Source organism: Phyllobates terribilis, unplaced genomic scaffold (assembly GCF_046119375.1).
Source record: "Phyllobates terribilis strain yellow unplaced genomic scaffold, ASM4611937v1 Scaffold_2__4_contigs__length_985480577, whole genome shotgun sequence".
In the NCBI taxonomy this organism is placed as follows: domain Eukaryota; kingdom Metazoa; phylum Chordata; class Amphibia; order Anura; family Dendrobatidae; genus Phyllobates; species Phyllobates terribilis.
This window is the reverse complement of record NW_027362762.1, coordinates 944,266,934-944,283,675: the sequence shown is the minus strand read 5'-3', so window position 1 is coordinate 944,283,675 and position 16,742 is coordinate 944,266,934. Positions and strand designations below refer to the sequence as shown.

Below are 16,742 nucleotides of genomic sequence, written 5' to 3'. Positions count from 1 at the left end.
GTTTGCTAGCTGTAGTTATACGATGCCTGTGACATGCATACTGCTGCACAGAGCACAGCCGCATCCTCTCCTGAGCTATTTCCTATGAATCTGTGGCTCTATAGCCAAGGACAGGTTCTGGGGTGTGCTAGCTGTAGCTATATACTGCCTGTGACATATATACTGCTGCACAGAGCACAGCCACATCCTCTCCTGAGCTATTTCCTATGAATCTGATTCTCTCTAGCCAAGGACAGGTTCTGGGGTGTGCTAGCAGTAGTTATACGATGCCTGTGACATGCATACTGCTCCACAGAGCACAGCCACATCCTCTCCTGAGCTATTTCCTATGAATCTGTGGCTCTCTAGCCAAGGACAGGTTCTGGGGTGTGCTAGCTGTAGCTATATACTGCCTGTGACATATATACTGCTGCACAGAGCACAGCCACATCCTCTCCTGAGCTATTTCCTATGAATCTGTAGCAAGTTAGAGTTTGTTTGTGGGAAATAGAAGAGACTCTGGTTATGGTGTCCGGTGTGGAGCGCTTTGAGCTTTCGGCCTGGGATTCTCTCTAATAGGAAAATCCAAAATACTGTAAGTTACCCTCCTGCAGGGTTGTATCCACTTGACCACAGGATCTCGTTGTGGAACACGCAGCGTATTGAGCTGATGACTCTCGGGGTCACATTTTGAAAGGTCGATGAGAGGTCAATGTACAGGGTTGAGTTCACAACTATATGAGTCTGGTTCTGTAAAGAAAGACACACTTCAGAGATAAGAATATGCCTCATATACAGCCAAATTATACATCAGTATTCATCAGTATACAGAATGCTCCCCCTAGTGGCAGCAACAAACTGCCAGAATCCATCTTTTCATTTAGTGTTAATTTAGCTCGTTAATAAGGAAAGGAGAATTTAAAGAAAGCCCTGGTGCTAAAACAAGATAAGACTCCCCCAGCAGAATAGTGAGTGCAGCTCTGGAGTATAATACGGGATGTAACTCAGGATCAGTACAGGATAAGTAATGTAATGTATGTACACAGTGACTCCACCAGCAGAATAGTGAGTGCAGCTCTGGAGTAAAATACAGGATGTAACTCAGGATCAGTAATGTAATGTATGTACACAGTGACTGCACCAGCAGAATAGTGAGTGCAGCTCTGGAGTATAATACAGGATGTAACTCAGGATCAGTAATGTAATGTATGTACACAGTGAATGCACCAGCAGAATAGTGAGTGCAGCTCTGGAGTATAATACAGGATGTAACTCAGGATCAGTAATGTAATGTATGTACACAGTGGCTCCACCAGCAGAATAGTGAGTGCAGCTCTGGGGTATAATACAGGATGTAACTGAGGATCAGTACAGGATCAGTAATGTAATGTATGTACACAGTGACTGCACCAGCAGAATAGTGAGTGCAGCTCTGGAGTATAATACAGGATGTAACTCAGGATCAGTAATGTAATGTATGTACAGAGTGACTGCACCAGCAGAATAGTGAGTGCAGCTCTGGAGTATAATACAGGATATAACTCAGGATCAGTACAGGATAAGTAATGTAATGTATGTACACAGTGACTGCACCAGCAGAATAGTGAGTGCTGCTCTGGAGTATAATACAGGATATAACTCAGGATCAGTACAGGATCAGTAATGTAATGTATGTACACAGTGACTCCACCAGCAGAATAGTGAGTGCAGCTCTGGAGTATAATACAGGATGTAACTCAGGATCAGTAATGTAATGTATGTACACAGTGACTGCACCAGCAGAATAGTGAGTGCAGCTCTGGAGTATAATACAGGATGTAACTCAGGATCAGTAATGTAATGTATGTACACAGTGAATGCACCAGCAGAATAGTGAGTGCAGCTCTGGAGTATAATACAGGATGTAACTCAGGATCAGTAATGTAATGTATGTACACAGTGGCTCCACCAGCAGAATAGTGAGTGCAGCTCTGGGGTATAATACAGGATGTAACTGAGGATCAGTACAGGATCAGTAATGTAATGTATGTACACAGTGACTGCACCAGCAGAATAGTGAGTGCAGCTCTGGAGTATAATACAGGATGTAACTCAGGATCAGTAATGTAATGTATGTACAGAGTGACTGCACCAGCAGAATAGTGAGTGCAGCTCTGGAGTATAATACAGGATATAACTCAGGATCAGTACAGGATAAGTAATGTAATGTACAGTAAGGAAAAAAGGTATTTAATCAGCCACCAATTGTGCAAGTTCTCCCACTTAAAAAGATGAGCGAGGCCTGTAATTCACATCATAGGTCGACCTCAACTATGAGAGACAAAATGGGAAAACAAATCCTGAAAATCACATTGTCTGATTTGGAAAGAAATTTTTTTCAAATTTTGGTGGAAAACAAATATTTGGTCAATTACAAACAAGCAAGATTTCTGGCTCTCACAGACCTGTAACTTCTTCTTTAAGAGGCTCCTCTGTCGTCCACTCATTACCTGTAGTACTGGCTCCTCTGTCCTCCACTCATTACCTGTAGTACTGGCTCCTCTGTCCTCCGCTCATTACCTGTAGTACTGGCTCCTCTGTCCTCCGCTCATTACCTGTAGTACTGGCTCCTCTGTCCTCCGCTCATTACCTGTAGTACTGGCTCCTCTGTCCTCCGCTCATTACCTGTAGTACTGGCTCCTCTGTCCTCCACTCATTACCTGTAGTACTGGCTCCTCTGTCCTCCGCTCATTACCTGTAGTACTGGCACCTCTGTCCTCCACTCATTACCTCTAGTACTCGCACCTGTTTGAACTTGTTATCAGTATAAAAGACACCTGTCCGCAACCTCAAACAGTCACACTCCAAACTCCACTATGATGAAGACCAAAGAGCTGTTGAAGGACACCAGAAACAAAATTGTAGCCCTGCACCAGGCTGGGAAGACTGAATCTGCAATAGACAAGCAGCTTGGTGTGAAGAAATCAACTGTGGGAGCAATAATTAGAAAATGGAAGACATACAAGACCACTGATAATCTCCCTCGATCTGGGGCTCCACACAAGATCTCACCCCGTGGGGTCAAAATGATCTCAAGAACGGTGAGCAAAAATCCAGAACCACACGGGGGGACTTAGTGAATGATCTGCAAAGAGCTGGGACCAAGTTACACAGGCTACCATCAGTAACACACTACGCCCCCAGGAACTCAGATCCTGCAGTGCCAGACGTGTCCTCCTGCTTAAACCATTACATGTCCGGGCCCGTCTGAAGCTTGATAGAGAGCATTTGGATGATCCAGAAGAGTACTGGGAGAATGTCATATGGTCAGAGGAAAGCAAAGTAGAACTGTTTGGTAGAAACACAACTCGTCATGTTTGGAGGAGAAAGAATGCTGAGTTGCATCCAAAGAACACCATACCTACTGTGAAGCATGGCGGTGGCAACATCATGCTTTGGGGCTGTTTCTCTGCCAAGGGACCAGGACCACTGATCCGTGTACATGAAAGAATGAATGGGGCCATGTATCGTGAGACTTTGAGTGCTAACCTCGTTCCATCAGCAAGGGCATTGAAGATGAAATGTGGCTGGGCTGGGTCTTTTAGAATGACAATGATCCCAAGCACACCACCAGGGCAACGTAGGAGTGGCTTCGTGAGAAGCATTTCAAGGTCCTGGAGTGGCCTAGCCAGTCTCCAGATCTAAACCCTATAGAAAACCTTTGGAGGGAGTTGAAAGTCCGTGTTGCCCAGCGACAGCCCCAAAACATCACTGCTCTAGAGGAGATCTGCATGGAGGAATGGGCCAACATACCAGCAGCAGTGTGTGCCAACCTTGTGAAGACTTACAGAAAACGTTTGACCTCTGTCATTGCCAACAAAGGATATATAACAAAGTATTGAGATGAACTTTCGTAATTGACCAAATACTTATTTTCCACCAAAATTTGAAATAAATTTCTTTCCAAATCAGACAATGTGATTTTCAGGATTTGTTTTCTCATTTTGTCTCTCATAGTTGAGGTCGACCTATGATGTCAATTACAGGCCGACCTCATCTTATGTACACAGTGACTGCACCAGCAGAATAGTGAGTGCAGCTCTGGAGTATAATACAGGATGTAACTCAGGATCAGTAATGTAATGTATGTACACAGTGACTGCACCAGCAGAATAGTGAGTGCAGCTCTGGAGTATAATACAGGATGTAACTCAGGATCAGTACAGGATCAGTAATGTAATGTATGTACACAGTGACTCCACCAGCAGAATAGTGAGTGCAGCTCTGGGGTATAATACAGGATGTAACTCGGGATCAGTACAGGATCAGTAATGTAATGTATGTACACAGTGACTGCACCAGCAGAATAGTGAGTGCAGCTCTGGAGTATAATACAGGATGTAACTCAGGATCAGTAATGTAATGTATGTACACAGTGACTCCACCAGCAGAATAGTGAGTGCAGCTCTGGGGTATAATACAGGATGTAACTCGGGATCAGTACAGGATCAGTAATGTATGTACACAGTGACTCCACCAGCAGAATAGTGAGTGCAGCTCTGGGGTATAATACAGGATGTAACTCAGGATCAGTACAGGATCAGTAATGTAATGTATGTACACAGTGACTGCACCAGCAGAATAGTGAGTGCAGCTCTGGAGTATAATACAGGATGTAACTCAGGATCAGTAATGTAATGTATGTACACAGTGACTGCACCAGCAGAATATTGAGTGTAGCTCTGGAGTATAATACAGGATGTAACTCAGGATCAGTACAGGATCAGTAATGTAATGTATGTACACAGTGACTCCACCAGCAGAATAGTGAGTGCAGCTCTGGGGTATAATACAGGATGTAACTCGGGATCAGTACAGGATCAGTAATGTATGTACACAGTGACGGCACCAGCAGAATAGTGAGTGCAGCTCTGGAGTATAATACAGGAGGTAACTCAGGATAAGTAATGTAATGTATGTACACAGTGACTGCACCAGTAGAATAGTGAGTGCAGCTCTGGAATATAATACAGGATGTAACTCGGAATCAGTAGTGTAATGTATGTACACAGTGACTCCACCAGCAGAATAGTGAGTGCAGCTTTGGAGTATAATACAGGATGTAACTCAGGATCAGTAATGTAATGTATGTACACAGTGACTGCACCAGCAGAATAGTGAGTGCAGCTCTGGAGTATAATGAAGGATGTAACTCAGGATCAGTAATGTAATGTATGTACACAGTGACTGCACCAGCAGAATACTGAGTGCAGCTCTGGAGTATAATACAGGATGTAACTCGGGATCAGTAATGTATGTACAGCGACTGCACCAGTAGAATAGTGAGTGCAGCTCTGGAGTATAATACAGGATGTAACTCAGGATCAGTACAGGATCAGTAATGTAATGGTAATGTATGTACACAGTGACTGCACCAGCAGAATAGTGAGTGCAGCTCTGGAGTATAATACAGGATGTAACTCGGGATCAGTACAGGATCAGTAATGTAATGTATGTACACAGTGACTGCACCAGCAGAATAGTGAGTGCAGCTCTGGAGTATAATACAGGATGTAACTCAGGATCAGTAATGTAATGTATGTACACAGTGAGTGCACCAGCAGAATAGTGAGTGCAGCTCTGGAGTATAATACAGGATGTAACTCAGGATCAGTAATGTAATGTATGTACACAGTGACTGCACCAGCAGAATAGTGAGCGCAGCTCTGGAGTATAATACAGGATGTAACTCAGGATCAGTACAGGATCAGTAATGTAATGTATGTACACAGTGACTGCACCAGCAGAATACTGAGTGCAGCTCTGGAGTATAATACAGGATGTAACTCGGGATCAGTAATGTATGTACAGCGACTGCACCAGTAGAATAGTGAGTGCAGCTCTGGAGTATAATACAGGATGTAACTCAGGATCAGTACAGGATCAGTAATGTAATGGTAATGTATGTACACAGTGACTGCACCAGCAGAATAGTGAGTGCAGCTCTGGAGTATAATACAGGATGTAACTCGGGATCAGTACAGGATCAGTAATGTAATGTATGTACACAGTGACTGCACCAGCAGAATAGTGAGTGCAGCTCTGGAGTATAATACAGGATGTAACTCAGGATCAGTAATGTAATGTATGTACACAGTGAGTGCACCAGCAGAATAGTGAGTGCAGCTCTGGAGTATAATACAGGAGGTAACTCAGGATCAGTAATGTAATGTATGTACACAGTGACTGCACCAGCAGAATAGTGAGCGCAGCTCTGGAGTATAATACAGGATGTAACTCAGGATCAGTACAGGATCAGTAATGTAATGTATGTACACACTGACTGCATCGGCAGAATAGTGAGTGCAGCTCTGGAGTATAATACAGGGGGTAACACAGGATCAGTACAGGATCAGTAATGTATGTACACAGTGACTATCTGATGTGACATGTTGCAGCCATTTATTCATCACTTAGTGGATTAGTTCTCATTCCCACGTGTTGATAACATGGCTGCACTCACGCTCTGCACGTCAGTGTTGCAGTTTTTCCATCCGGCTTCTATGTAGATGTTGGTGTCAGTGCTGCAGTTTATGGAACATTCTGGACTCCCGAGGAACAGAGAGTGAGCGGCGATGGACATCATCTTCAGGAAGGCCTTTTCTATAGAGATCCCGATCTTCTCAGTTTTGCAGATGACCGTGCTGGCATCTTTCAGCGTGAGGCCGGGGGGCTTCAGAGTGGTCGTCTTCATGCTCATGGGTGACAGGTTCGTATTGGCGGATCCTATGATGACATAATTTTATAGATCATTGGGAATCAGAGCGAGATCTGTATATTGAGCAGGAGAGGAGTTAGGAAAATCTCTCTTGGCTTTGTCTCACAACTGCAGCTTGTTGCAATGTTTCAGTATACCTCAACAGCCAATTCGGGATTGTCTACACTGATACACTGCAACAAAATCCTTGCTGTGTAAGAAAACGTACCATACGTACCAACGTTTGCTCCAACTATGGGAAAAGAGCAAGGAATCTCCCTGTTCAGGGTCTGTCCCGTTGACATGGGGGCAGCGGTGATTACTTCTCTACTGGTGGTGGACGGCAGCGTTGATTTTAGCTGGGAGACTGTGCTGATCCCGGGTGCACTGATTTTTGCAGTGGCGTTTGTAATGGACAGACTGGAGTTGCTGGCCGTGGTCTTGTGACTTGTAGGGAGCACTGGAGCCGGTGGAGTTGAGTTCACTGGGTGCACTGGAGCCGGTGGAGTTGAGTTCATTGGGTGCACTGGAGCCGGTGGAGTTGAGTTCACTGGGTGTACTGGAGCCGGTGGAGTTGAGTTCACTGGGTGCACTGCTAGGGTCAGTACAGACTGGGCCGTACTGGGACCTCCAGAAACATTTGCACTGGGTGTAATGGGAGTTACTGGAGAGGAAAGCTGCTGAAATCCATAGTTAATTTTGGAGCCATTTTCGGTGACGTTGGTCGGGGGTCCTGGATGTGGGGCGGTCACAGGACTCATAGACGATCCTCCAGTTGTGGGGTCTGCTCCGCTCACAAGGGATGACGATGGACCGATATGTCCTGCAGAAGTGGTGGAAACAGGAAACTCTTATGCTCTGTTCATACAGAGTTTCTTGGGGTATGTGAATTGAGGGTTTTTTTACGCAGTCTTTAAAAAGGCGTTTATCTGGTGAGACTTTTTCAGGAAACACTCATTCTTTGGAGTTTTTTTTTGTCTCCTGAAGCAGTTTTGAAGAGTTTTTCAATATTTTATGCAAAGTTTTTTTTACTTGAAGCGTTTTGGGGTTTTTTTGCAGCCTTTTGATTGGACTGGGCTTAGTTTCAAGGGTTTTCCATCAGGAAGATGGGGCCATTTTGCAGAGTTTCTGAAGCAGAAACTGAGCAGAACCTCCAAGTTTTTAAGGAGTTGAGATTTTGAGAATTTCCGCTCAGATTCTGTTCCAAAAACTCCTCGAAAAACTAGGTATGCACATAACCAAATAAGTGACAAGCAGTTTCGTTAGTCCTACCAAGCATTTTTTAAAACCTGAAGAGAAAAAAAAACGCTCAATAGACTGAACATATAATATGGTATAGAATATGATGACTGCAAAATATTAAAAAGATATAAACTTTGATGGGAGGAGGAGGAGTGCTTCTTTAAGTGCATCAGGTGACAAATACTATTTTCAACAAAAGTGATGATAGTTCTGGTTCTGTATTGTTGTACTGATGGTGATTCTACTGACTTCAATATTCATGTAGTGATGGTAATTCTGGTTCAGTATTGTACTGATGGTGATTTTGGCGACTTCAATATTCATGTACTGATGGTGGTTCTGGTTCTGTATTGTGGTACTGATGGTGATTCTGGTGACTTCAATATTCATGTACTTATGGTGGTTGTTTTGTTGTTATTCATGGACTCATGGTGGTTCTGTTGATGTATTCATGCAGTTATGGTTGTTTTGTTTCTATATTAATTCGGGCATTTTCCATCATGAGCCGTCTCTAATACTATGTGAAGACAGAGTCATTTTGCAGAATTTTCAGAGTGGAAACTGAGCAGAACCTCCAAGTTTTTGAGGAGTTTTGAGATTGAGAATTTCCGCTCAGTTTCTCTTCCAAAAATTGGTCGAAAACTAGGTATGCACATAGTCATATAAGTGACAAACACTTTCGTTCCTCCTACCAAGCGTTTTTTAAAACCTGAGGTGAAAAAAAAGCTCATGAGACTGAAATATATGAGTGGTTTAAGGTTATATGCACAGGAAGTTTATAAATTAGTTTTTGGAGCAGAATCAGGCTATGTGCATACAACATCTTTTTCAGGCAGATTCTGCAGGAATCCGTCAGAAAAAAAGTGCTGAAAAAATGAATCTAATTCACAGCAATGTAAAAGCAACCTTGCTGTGAACATGTCCAGTCTTTTATGACTTCTCTTGACCACTTCAGGGTTCAAAGAAGTAACAATTTCATTCTTCTTATTCTTTCTTCATAGAAGATATGGGGAAAAGATGCCAGTAATGAGCACAAAACTGTCGGCAGAGCCACTTTAGAAAAAAAAAAGTTGCAGATTTTTCCTGAAGGGGCCTTGTGAAGAAGACTCAGACGGGGGATTAAAGACACAATGTGCACGTAGTCACTGAGCAGAAATTCTCCAAATCCTCCTCCAGATCTCAAAACTCCTCAAACACTTGGAGTTTCTGCTCAGTGGCTAGGTGGACACAGAGTTTTTCAAGGAGGTTTTAGAACTGAAACCTAGAGAAAACTCTTCAAATCCTCCTCAAAAGTTCAAAACTCCTCAAAAACTTTGAGGTTCTGCTCAGTTTCCTCTAAAAAAAGACTCCATCTGCACAAAGCCTATCAATAGAAATGAGTAGGAAGAGTCTTTCAGTGATTTTTCTGTGATTTTTTTGGGAGCCGACCCACTCCAAAAGTCTCCTCAAAAAACTCCATGTGCACAAACACTTGAGTTTTTTGTATCTCCTCCAAAATCCTTCTTAAAAAACACTTACATAACTCTTCTTATTCATGTCTATGGGAAATTCACTTTGCTGTTCATATGAAGATTTTTGGGAACAATCCTGAAGAGTAATTAAAAAAAACTGATGGAAAAAAAAAAGACATGCATATCACTTTTTTTTAAGGTGATCCAGTTGGAATATGCTTCAAACTAGTACGTGTCCAATTAAAAGGCTGCAAAAGTCGTTTCAGGAAGAAAAATGAAACTTTTCCAAAACTCTTTAAAAACTGATTCAGAAAAAGAGAAACTCCTCCAAAAACTGGGAGATGTATGAGAGCAATAAGGCACAGGTGGCGAGATTTATGGGCGTTTCAATGGGTGCAATATTGGTTGTAAAGGAACAGAGTTTATATCTTACCAAAGCTGGAGGAATCAGGGCTCGCTGAAGTCGTGGTTACACCTGTAAAATATATAACAGACACTGCACTGATTGATAGAAACGTCTATAGAGATGTCACATAGTTCAGTCCGTTGCCTTTTATCACTACATTTTTATATTTATGCTTCAGTTTTTCTAATACAGAGCTCCAAATCCCCTGCATAAAGAAAGAGTTAAATGATAAAATCCTGTTTGCCGACTGCTGCCACTAGAGGGAGCTCACTGCCTATTGTGCATTTATAGAGCTCAATGTATAAAGAGTATGCGGTGAGCTCCCTCTAGTGGTGACTGCAGGTACTCAGAATATTATCATTTATATTGAATATATCAATATTAGCAGGAAAAATAGCTCTAAGCAAAATGAATTCAATGCAGATGCTGCGAGACAGTGATCGGCCTCATTCCCCTGGTTTGCACCCTGCGCATGGTTGGATTATCCATCATAGCAGAGTCATGGACACTCTAAAGATCACAGTTTGGATAACCCCTATGGTGTTGTTTGTGGGGGTGGGGTGGGTCCCACTGTGGGAACTGCTTGACAATTGATAATTTCCCCTAGCACAGTCGTATATTTGGAGCTCTTATCAGAAAAACAGAACCATAAAAATATATTAAGAACACTGGTCTTTAAATTAAAAAGAAAAAAAGAAGTGGCAAAAGTTGATGTGATTTTGTATTTTTAATAGGGGTCACCCAAATACTAATATCTAATCCTGGCCATAGACGGATTTCAATAAGCTCAGCAGTAAAAAGACTATCTATAGGGACTATCCAATGGGCCTTAAAGAGAACCTGTCACTAGGACAAAAGTGACCACTTTTAGCTCTTAATTTATTCCCGCCACTCCCCTGAATATTCCACTTTTTGTATTTTTTAATTCCGTCATACGGTTCCTGAGATATCGGCCTTTTTTCGATTCTTAAAGTCTTTATCAAGGAGGCGTGTCTCATGGGATCCTCAGGGGCGTGTCTTTAGACTGCTCTGCATAATTACCCAGTGAGCCACGCCTTCTGGTAAAGGCCATAAAAATTAGCACTAAATAAAAAGGCTCATATCTCTGGAACCGTGTGGCGGATATAAAAAATACAAAAAGTGGACTATTCAGGGGAAAAGCAGGAATAAAATAAGAGCTGCCCACTTTGGACCCAGTGACAGGACTCCTTTAAAGGCAATGTGTCATCAGAAAATGACCTATTTAAATCAGACTTTTGGGTTAAAAAAAAAATGTATTATTATTTTGGCGATGTTTCATTTTTTACATATCACAATCTTTATTAAAAATAAAAATCAAGGATCTTACTATTTTCACACTGGCCACTAGAGCTTTTTTAGGCTATAACTTCTTGTGGTTTCAGGAAAGGCACATGTACATTAGCCACAATAAATAGACTCTGACCTTATCTTTTGTATTCAAGCATCTAATGAGCGTGTGCAAAGGCCATTGTGAAGGGAGACGGAGCAGGGGGAGCTATTGTGATCGGTAAGCTGTATATATGTTACCTGTCTGTGATGATATCAGCCTGCTGAAAACTTTTCCAGAAAGGACACAAAGTATGAGTCTAAAATAACCCTAGTGGCCAGTGTGAAAATTGCAAGATTATTAAAAATATAGAAAACAAGGAATTTTAGCCCGTGAACTTCTGTTTAGATAAGAAATGTAGACAGTACCTGGCAGCTGCTTATCTCCATAATCTTACTGAAATTTATTAAGGTATAAGGATTAATAGAACATTCATTCTGCAGATCTACCGGTATGTCCAATTTATAATGGATCTCCTCCTTCTAACTCTATTTTTCAAGTCCAACATTAGTGCTTATTAACAGGTTATTTCTAGATTCGGCAGAGATCCATTGTTTTTTTATACAGAGCTCCAATTCCCCAGTAAAGACCTAAAATAAAATAATTACATTCTAGCCACTAGGGGGAGCTTAGGAGCTTCCTGATTACTTCTCAGCTCCCTCTAGTGGTGGCTGTAGGAAGAGAGAATTTTATCATTAACATTTGTGACTACACAAGAGATTTGAAACTCTGTATGAGAGAAAAAGTGAACTCCGGCCACTATAAAAAAATTATAAAAAACATATCAAGAAATTTTTCAGCACAGAATAGTCTACATGTTTAGAAAAAAATGTGATGAAAAGTGGTAATTTTTCCTAATATAAGCACCCAGGAGAGTTCTCTCACCCTCACAGTTCCTCCCAGGCCTGCTGGGGTCTTTATCTATAAAAGATGGGTGGCATTGGCAGGTGTATGACCCGTCCAGGTTCTTGCAGTTTGCATATAAGTGACAGTCATTATCCGCAGGTGTCAGGCACTCATTGAAATCTGCAAATAAGATAAGAGAATAGAACAAGTTATTATTTTATTTCCCATCATGCTTTTCCTTTATATGTAATGATAGATGCTGTAGCAGCTGTGGAGGTCAGTACATAATTCACCACTAGAGGGAGCCTGTGCACGGTCCTAGGTCTGTCACTGTCACAGAGGTGCGTGCAGGTAATAGGTGTATTTGCACCTGCAGTGTAATTCCCCAAATTTGCATCTTTAATCTTGGACAATTTTAACACCTTCTAACCATCCAAATGTATGTGTTCCACCAACGTTAGAAGAGGGCCAGGTAATGGGAAAAAGGTATGCAAATGATCTCTCCTCCAGGAGGAAGAAAGCTGGCATTCTGGTGCCACCTAGTGGTGGATGCTCCTCTTTAAGTGAACGAGCCTTGGCCAAACCAAGGTCTCCTCTTAAAGGAAAGATGTCCATCTGTGGTCAGGTGTTTTCAAGTTGTTCATCAGTGTAGAGCTGGGTGCTGGTTGGGTGAGAGGCATCTGAATAAGGTCTAGGGGCAATGATTATTTTTGACTTATAAGTTACTTACCTCCAGCAGCTGAAACTAGAGAGAAAGTTATTCTGACCTGGAGAAGACCTAATATGCATGTGTGTGTATGTTACATATGTGTGTGTGTAATAGTGGAGAAGGACGTAGCCTTCCTTTGGCACTGAAGTAGTTAAAGAAAGTGTTCCCGTAGTTAGACCTCTCTGAACTGTTGGTAGGCCAAGCTAAGGGGTTAGCTGCAGTGGTCCAGTCAGTAGAGTAGAGGGGGAACTTAGTGCCCTGATCAAACCTTGAGTGATATATAGCTTGTTCCTGGCATAATTCCTTGTGGGCTGCAGTACCTGTAAACAGCCACAAGATGCCACTGTCCTGGGTGCAGATGACAGGTTGAGTCTGCTAGCAGTGTTACAGACAGTGATGGGTTAATGCTATGTGATTGTGATGACAGCTCACAGAGGGTGGGCACATTAGGAAAATCTCTGCTTAGTTTCCAGAAGCAGGAAGTGATGATCATTAAGAGATAGGACAGTGAACTGTACGGGCAGCCTGACTATATGTGACTGCTAGGGTAGACACGAGCTCCATACCCTCAGACAGTGGGATCAATAGTGCAAAAGTCTCCCTGCGCAAGAGTCCTGTTAGCCGGCCGGAGAAACTCAACAGAGGTAGTGAGGACCCGGGGCACTTCTAGTCTGCAGGAAGCAGAGGAAGATAAATAGGACTCCAGGCTAAGACGTGGGGGAGATATCGGATCCAGAACACTGCTGGTATTGCAGAAGAGTCTCTTGGGCTAGAGATTAGAGATCACAGAGATGCTTCACAGAAAGAGGGAACCAGGGCTGAAGATGTTGCCAGCGCCTGTGAGAGAGATAATAACCTGTCGGGCCTTATCCATTATATCTGCCTGTAAATATTGTACATATTCCTCTTCCCCAAGTAAAGTCCAAGTTATGGTTAAGAACCTCGTGTCCTCTGAATTTATTGCTGCCCTGGTCCCAGAAGAGAAATGCCTGGAGACAGCCGCGATCGGATGGTTTGAAGTAAGTGGAGAGTCCCACATACACAGCCACACATCAGAGGGAGGACACGAATTGTCTGTAGGGTGCCAGAGCGAGAGGGGGCTACAGCTCGCCCACGACTACCTCGCTGGGGCACCTTACATGTGCGTGTGTAATGTGTATGTTATGTATGTGTGCTGTGCTATGCGTGTCTATGTTATGTGTGTGTATGTGCATGTTATATAAGTGTGTTATGTAAATATGTATATGCTATGTATGTGTGCGTGTGTAATGTGTATGTTGTGTGTAAGTGTGTGTGTTATGTATGAATATGTTATGTATGTGTGTGTAATGTGTGTGTTACGTGCATGTATGTGCTATGTATGTCTGCGTTGTGTGTGTATGCTGTGTAATATGTAAGTTATGTATGCATGTGTCATGTATGTTATGTATGTGTGTGTTGTGTGTGTATGTAATGTGTATTTTATGTATTAAGTGTTTATGTTATCTATGTCTCTGTGTTATGTATATTTATGATATGTGTCAGTGTGTGTGTATGGTACGTATATATGCTATGTGTGAGAGTGTGTATTATGTGTATGTGTGTGTTATATGCATTTTTGTTGAATACATTTGTTATGTACAGTGGTGGCCAAAAGTATTGGCACCCCTGCAATTCTGTCAGATAATACTCAGTTTCTTCCTGAAAATGATTGCAATCACAAATTCTTTGGTCTTATTATCTTCATTTAATTTGCTTGCAAGGAAAAAACACAAAAGAGAATGAAGCAAAAATCAAATCATTGATCATTTCACACAAAACTCCAAAAATGGGCCAGACAAAAGTATTGGCACCCTCAGCCTAATACTTGGTTGCACAACCTTTAGCCAAAATAACTGCGAACAACCGCTTCCGGTAACCATCAATGAGTTTCTTACAATGCTCTGCTGGAATAGTAGACCATTCTTCTTTGGCAAACTGCTCCAGGTCCCTGATATTTGAAGGGTGCCTTCTCCAAACTGCCATTTTGAGATCTCTCCACAGGTGTTCTATGGGATTCAGGTCTGGACTCATTGCTGGCCACCTTAGAAGTCTCCAGTGTTTTCTCTCAAACCATTTTGTAGTGCTTTTGGAAGTGTGTTTTGCGTCATTGTCCTGCTGGAAGACCCATGACCTCTGAGGGAGACCCAGCTTTCTCACACTGGGCCCTACATTATGCTGCAAAATTTGTTGGTAGTCTTCAGACTTCATAACGCCATGCACACGGTCAAGCAGTCCAGTGCCAGAGGCAGCAAAGCAACCCCAAAACATCAGGGAACCTCCGCCATGTTTGACTGTAGGGACCGTGTTCTTTTCTTTGAATGCCTCTTTTTTTTACCTGTACACTCTATGTTGATGCTTTTTCCCAAAAAGCTCTACTTTTGTCTCATCTAAGCAGAGAACATTCTTCCAAAATGTTTTAGGCTTTCTCAGGTAAGTTTTGGCAAACTCCAGCCTGGATTTTTTATGTCTCGGGGTAAGAAGTGGGGTCTTCCTGGGTATCCTACCATACAGTCCCTTTTCATTCAGACGCCGACGGATAGTACGGGTTGACACTGTTGTACCCTCGGACTGCAGGGCAGCTTGAACTTGTTTGGATGTTAGTCGAGGTTCTTTATCCACCATCCGCACAATCTTGCGTTGAAATCTCTCGTCAATTTATCTTTTCCGTCCACATCTAGGGAGGTTAGCCACAGTGCCATGGGCTTTACACTTCTTGATGACACTGCGCACGGAAGACACAGGAACATTCAGGTCTTTGGAGATGGACTTGTAGCCTTGAGATTGCTCATGCTTCCTCACAATTTGGTTTCTCAAGTCCTCAGACAGTTCTTTGGTCTTCTTTCTTTTCTCCATGCTCAATGTGGTACACACAAGGACACAGGACAGAGGTTGAGTCAACTTTAATCCATGTTAACTGGCTGCAAGTGTGATTTAGTTATTGCCAACACCTGTTAGGTGCCACAGGTAAGTTACAGGTGCTGTTAATTATACGAATTAGAGAAGCATCACATGATTTTTCAAACAGTGCCAATACTTTTGTCCACCCCCTTTTTTAGGTTTGGTGTGGAATTGTATCCAATTTGGCTTTAGGACAATTCTTTTTGTGTTTTTTCATTGAAGACAAATTAAACGAAGAGAATAATACCAAAGAATTTGTGATTGCAATCATTTTCAGGAAGAAACTGAGTATTATCTGACGGAATTGCAGGGGTGCCAATACTTTTGGCCACCACTGTATGTATATATGTTATGTGCATGTGAGTGTGACTTTGTGTTATGTGTATGTTATGTATGTGTGTGTTATATGTACATGTGCTGTGTGTTTCACTGGATGTTGTGCATGTTTATATTATGTATATATGTGTATGTGTGTTATGTTTACATATTCTGTGTTAGTGTGTATTATATGTATGTGTGTATTATATTTATATTATGTGTTATATGTATTGTGTATTGTCTATGTATATTTGTGCGTTATGTATGTATTTGTGTGTGTGTTATTCATATGATTGTCAATTACCTGTTACTACAATAGATCCTGGGTCAACGTGAAACTCATCACTGAAGTTTGAGAAGGACGTGGCTGTGAGATTGACCGAGTCATTGACAATTATTCGAAAATAAACAATGATACTGCCGGCACGCAGCGACTCCACCTCCACTGACACCCGCTCAGAAGGAATCTCATGGGATAGGGAACGCTTTACCTATGTAATGAAAATAGGAGCACTTGTAAATTCTGGGCTGCAGGCGGCCTCCACTAGAGGGAGCTACCTAAACCTATAATGTAGACAAGTGAATATATACAGTATGATGAAGCAGCAATACAATGTGTTAAAGTCTCTGTACCTCTGAAATAAACTTCTGAAGAAAGGTTGTGTAATCAGGAGAGCTGGGGTCCTTCAGAGATTCTGTGAGGATCCAATTTTCAATCTTCAGTGTTGCATTTAGTGTATGCGCCTCTAGAAAAAAAAACTAAAATGGTCATACAGTATGTGAAACAA

General features: G+C 42.2%; 1 protein-coding gene across 1 annotated transcript in view; it reads right to left on the bottom strand.

The window, feature by feature from the left end:
- Positions 1 to 16,742, bottom strand: part of UMODL1 (uromodulin like 1) — a 251,656-nt gene that overhangs the window by 146,368 nt on the left and 88,546 nt on the right. Inside the window, exons 8-15 of the mRNA XM_073669337.1 lie at positions 16,588 to 16,700; positions 16,259 to 16,445; positions 12,048 to 12,188; positions 9,842 to 9,883; positions 7,317 to 7,538; positions 6,954 to 7,217; positions 6,482 to 6,744; positions 584 to 729 (exon numbers count right to left, since the gene is read on the bottom strand). Coding sequence (XP_073525438.1) covers positions 584 to 729; positions 6,482 to 6,744; positions 6,954 to 7,217; positions 7,317 to 7,538; positions 9,842 to 9,883; positions 12,048 to 12,188; positions 16,259 to 16,445; positions 16,588 to 16,700 — 1,378 coding nt within the window. The remainder of the gene's footprint in view (positions 1 to 583; positions 730 to 6,481; positions 6,745 to 6,953; positions 7,218 to 7,316; positions 7,539 to 9,841; positions 9,884 to 12,047; positions 12,189 to 16,258; positions 16,446 to 16,587; positions 16,701 to 16,742) is intronic.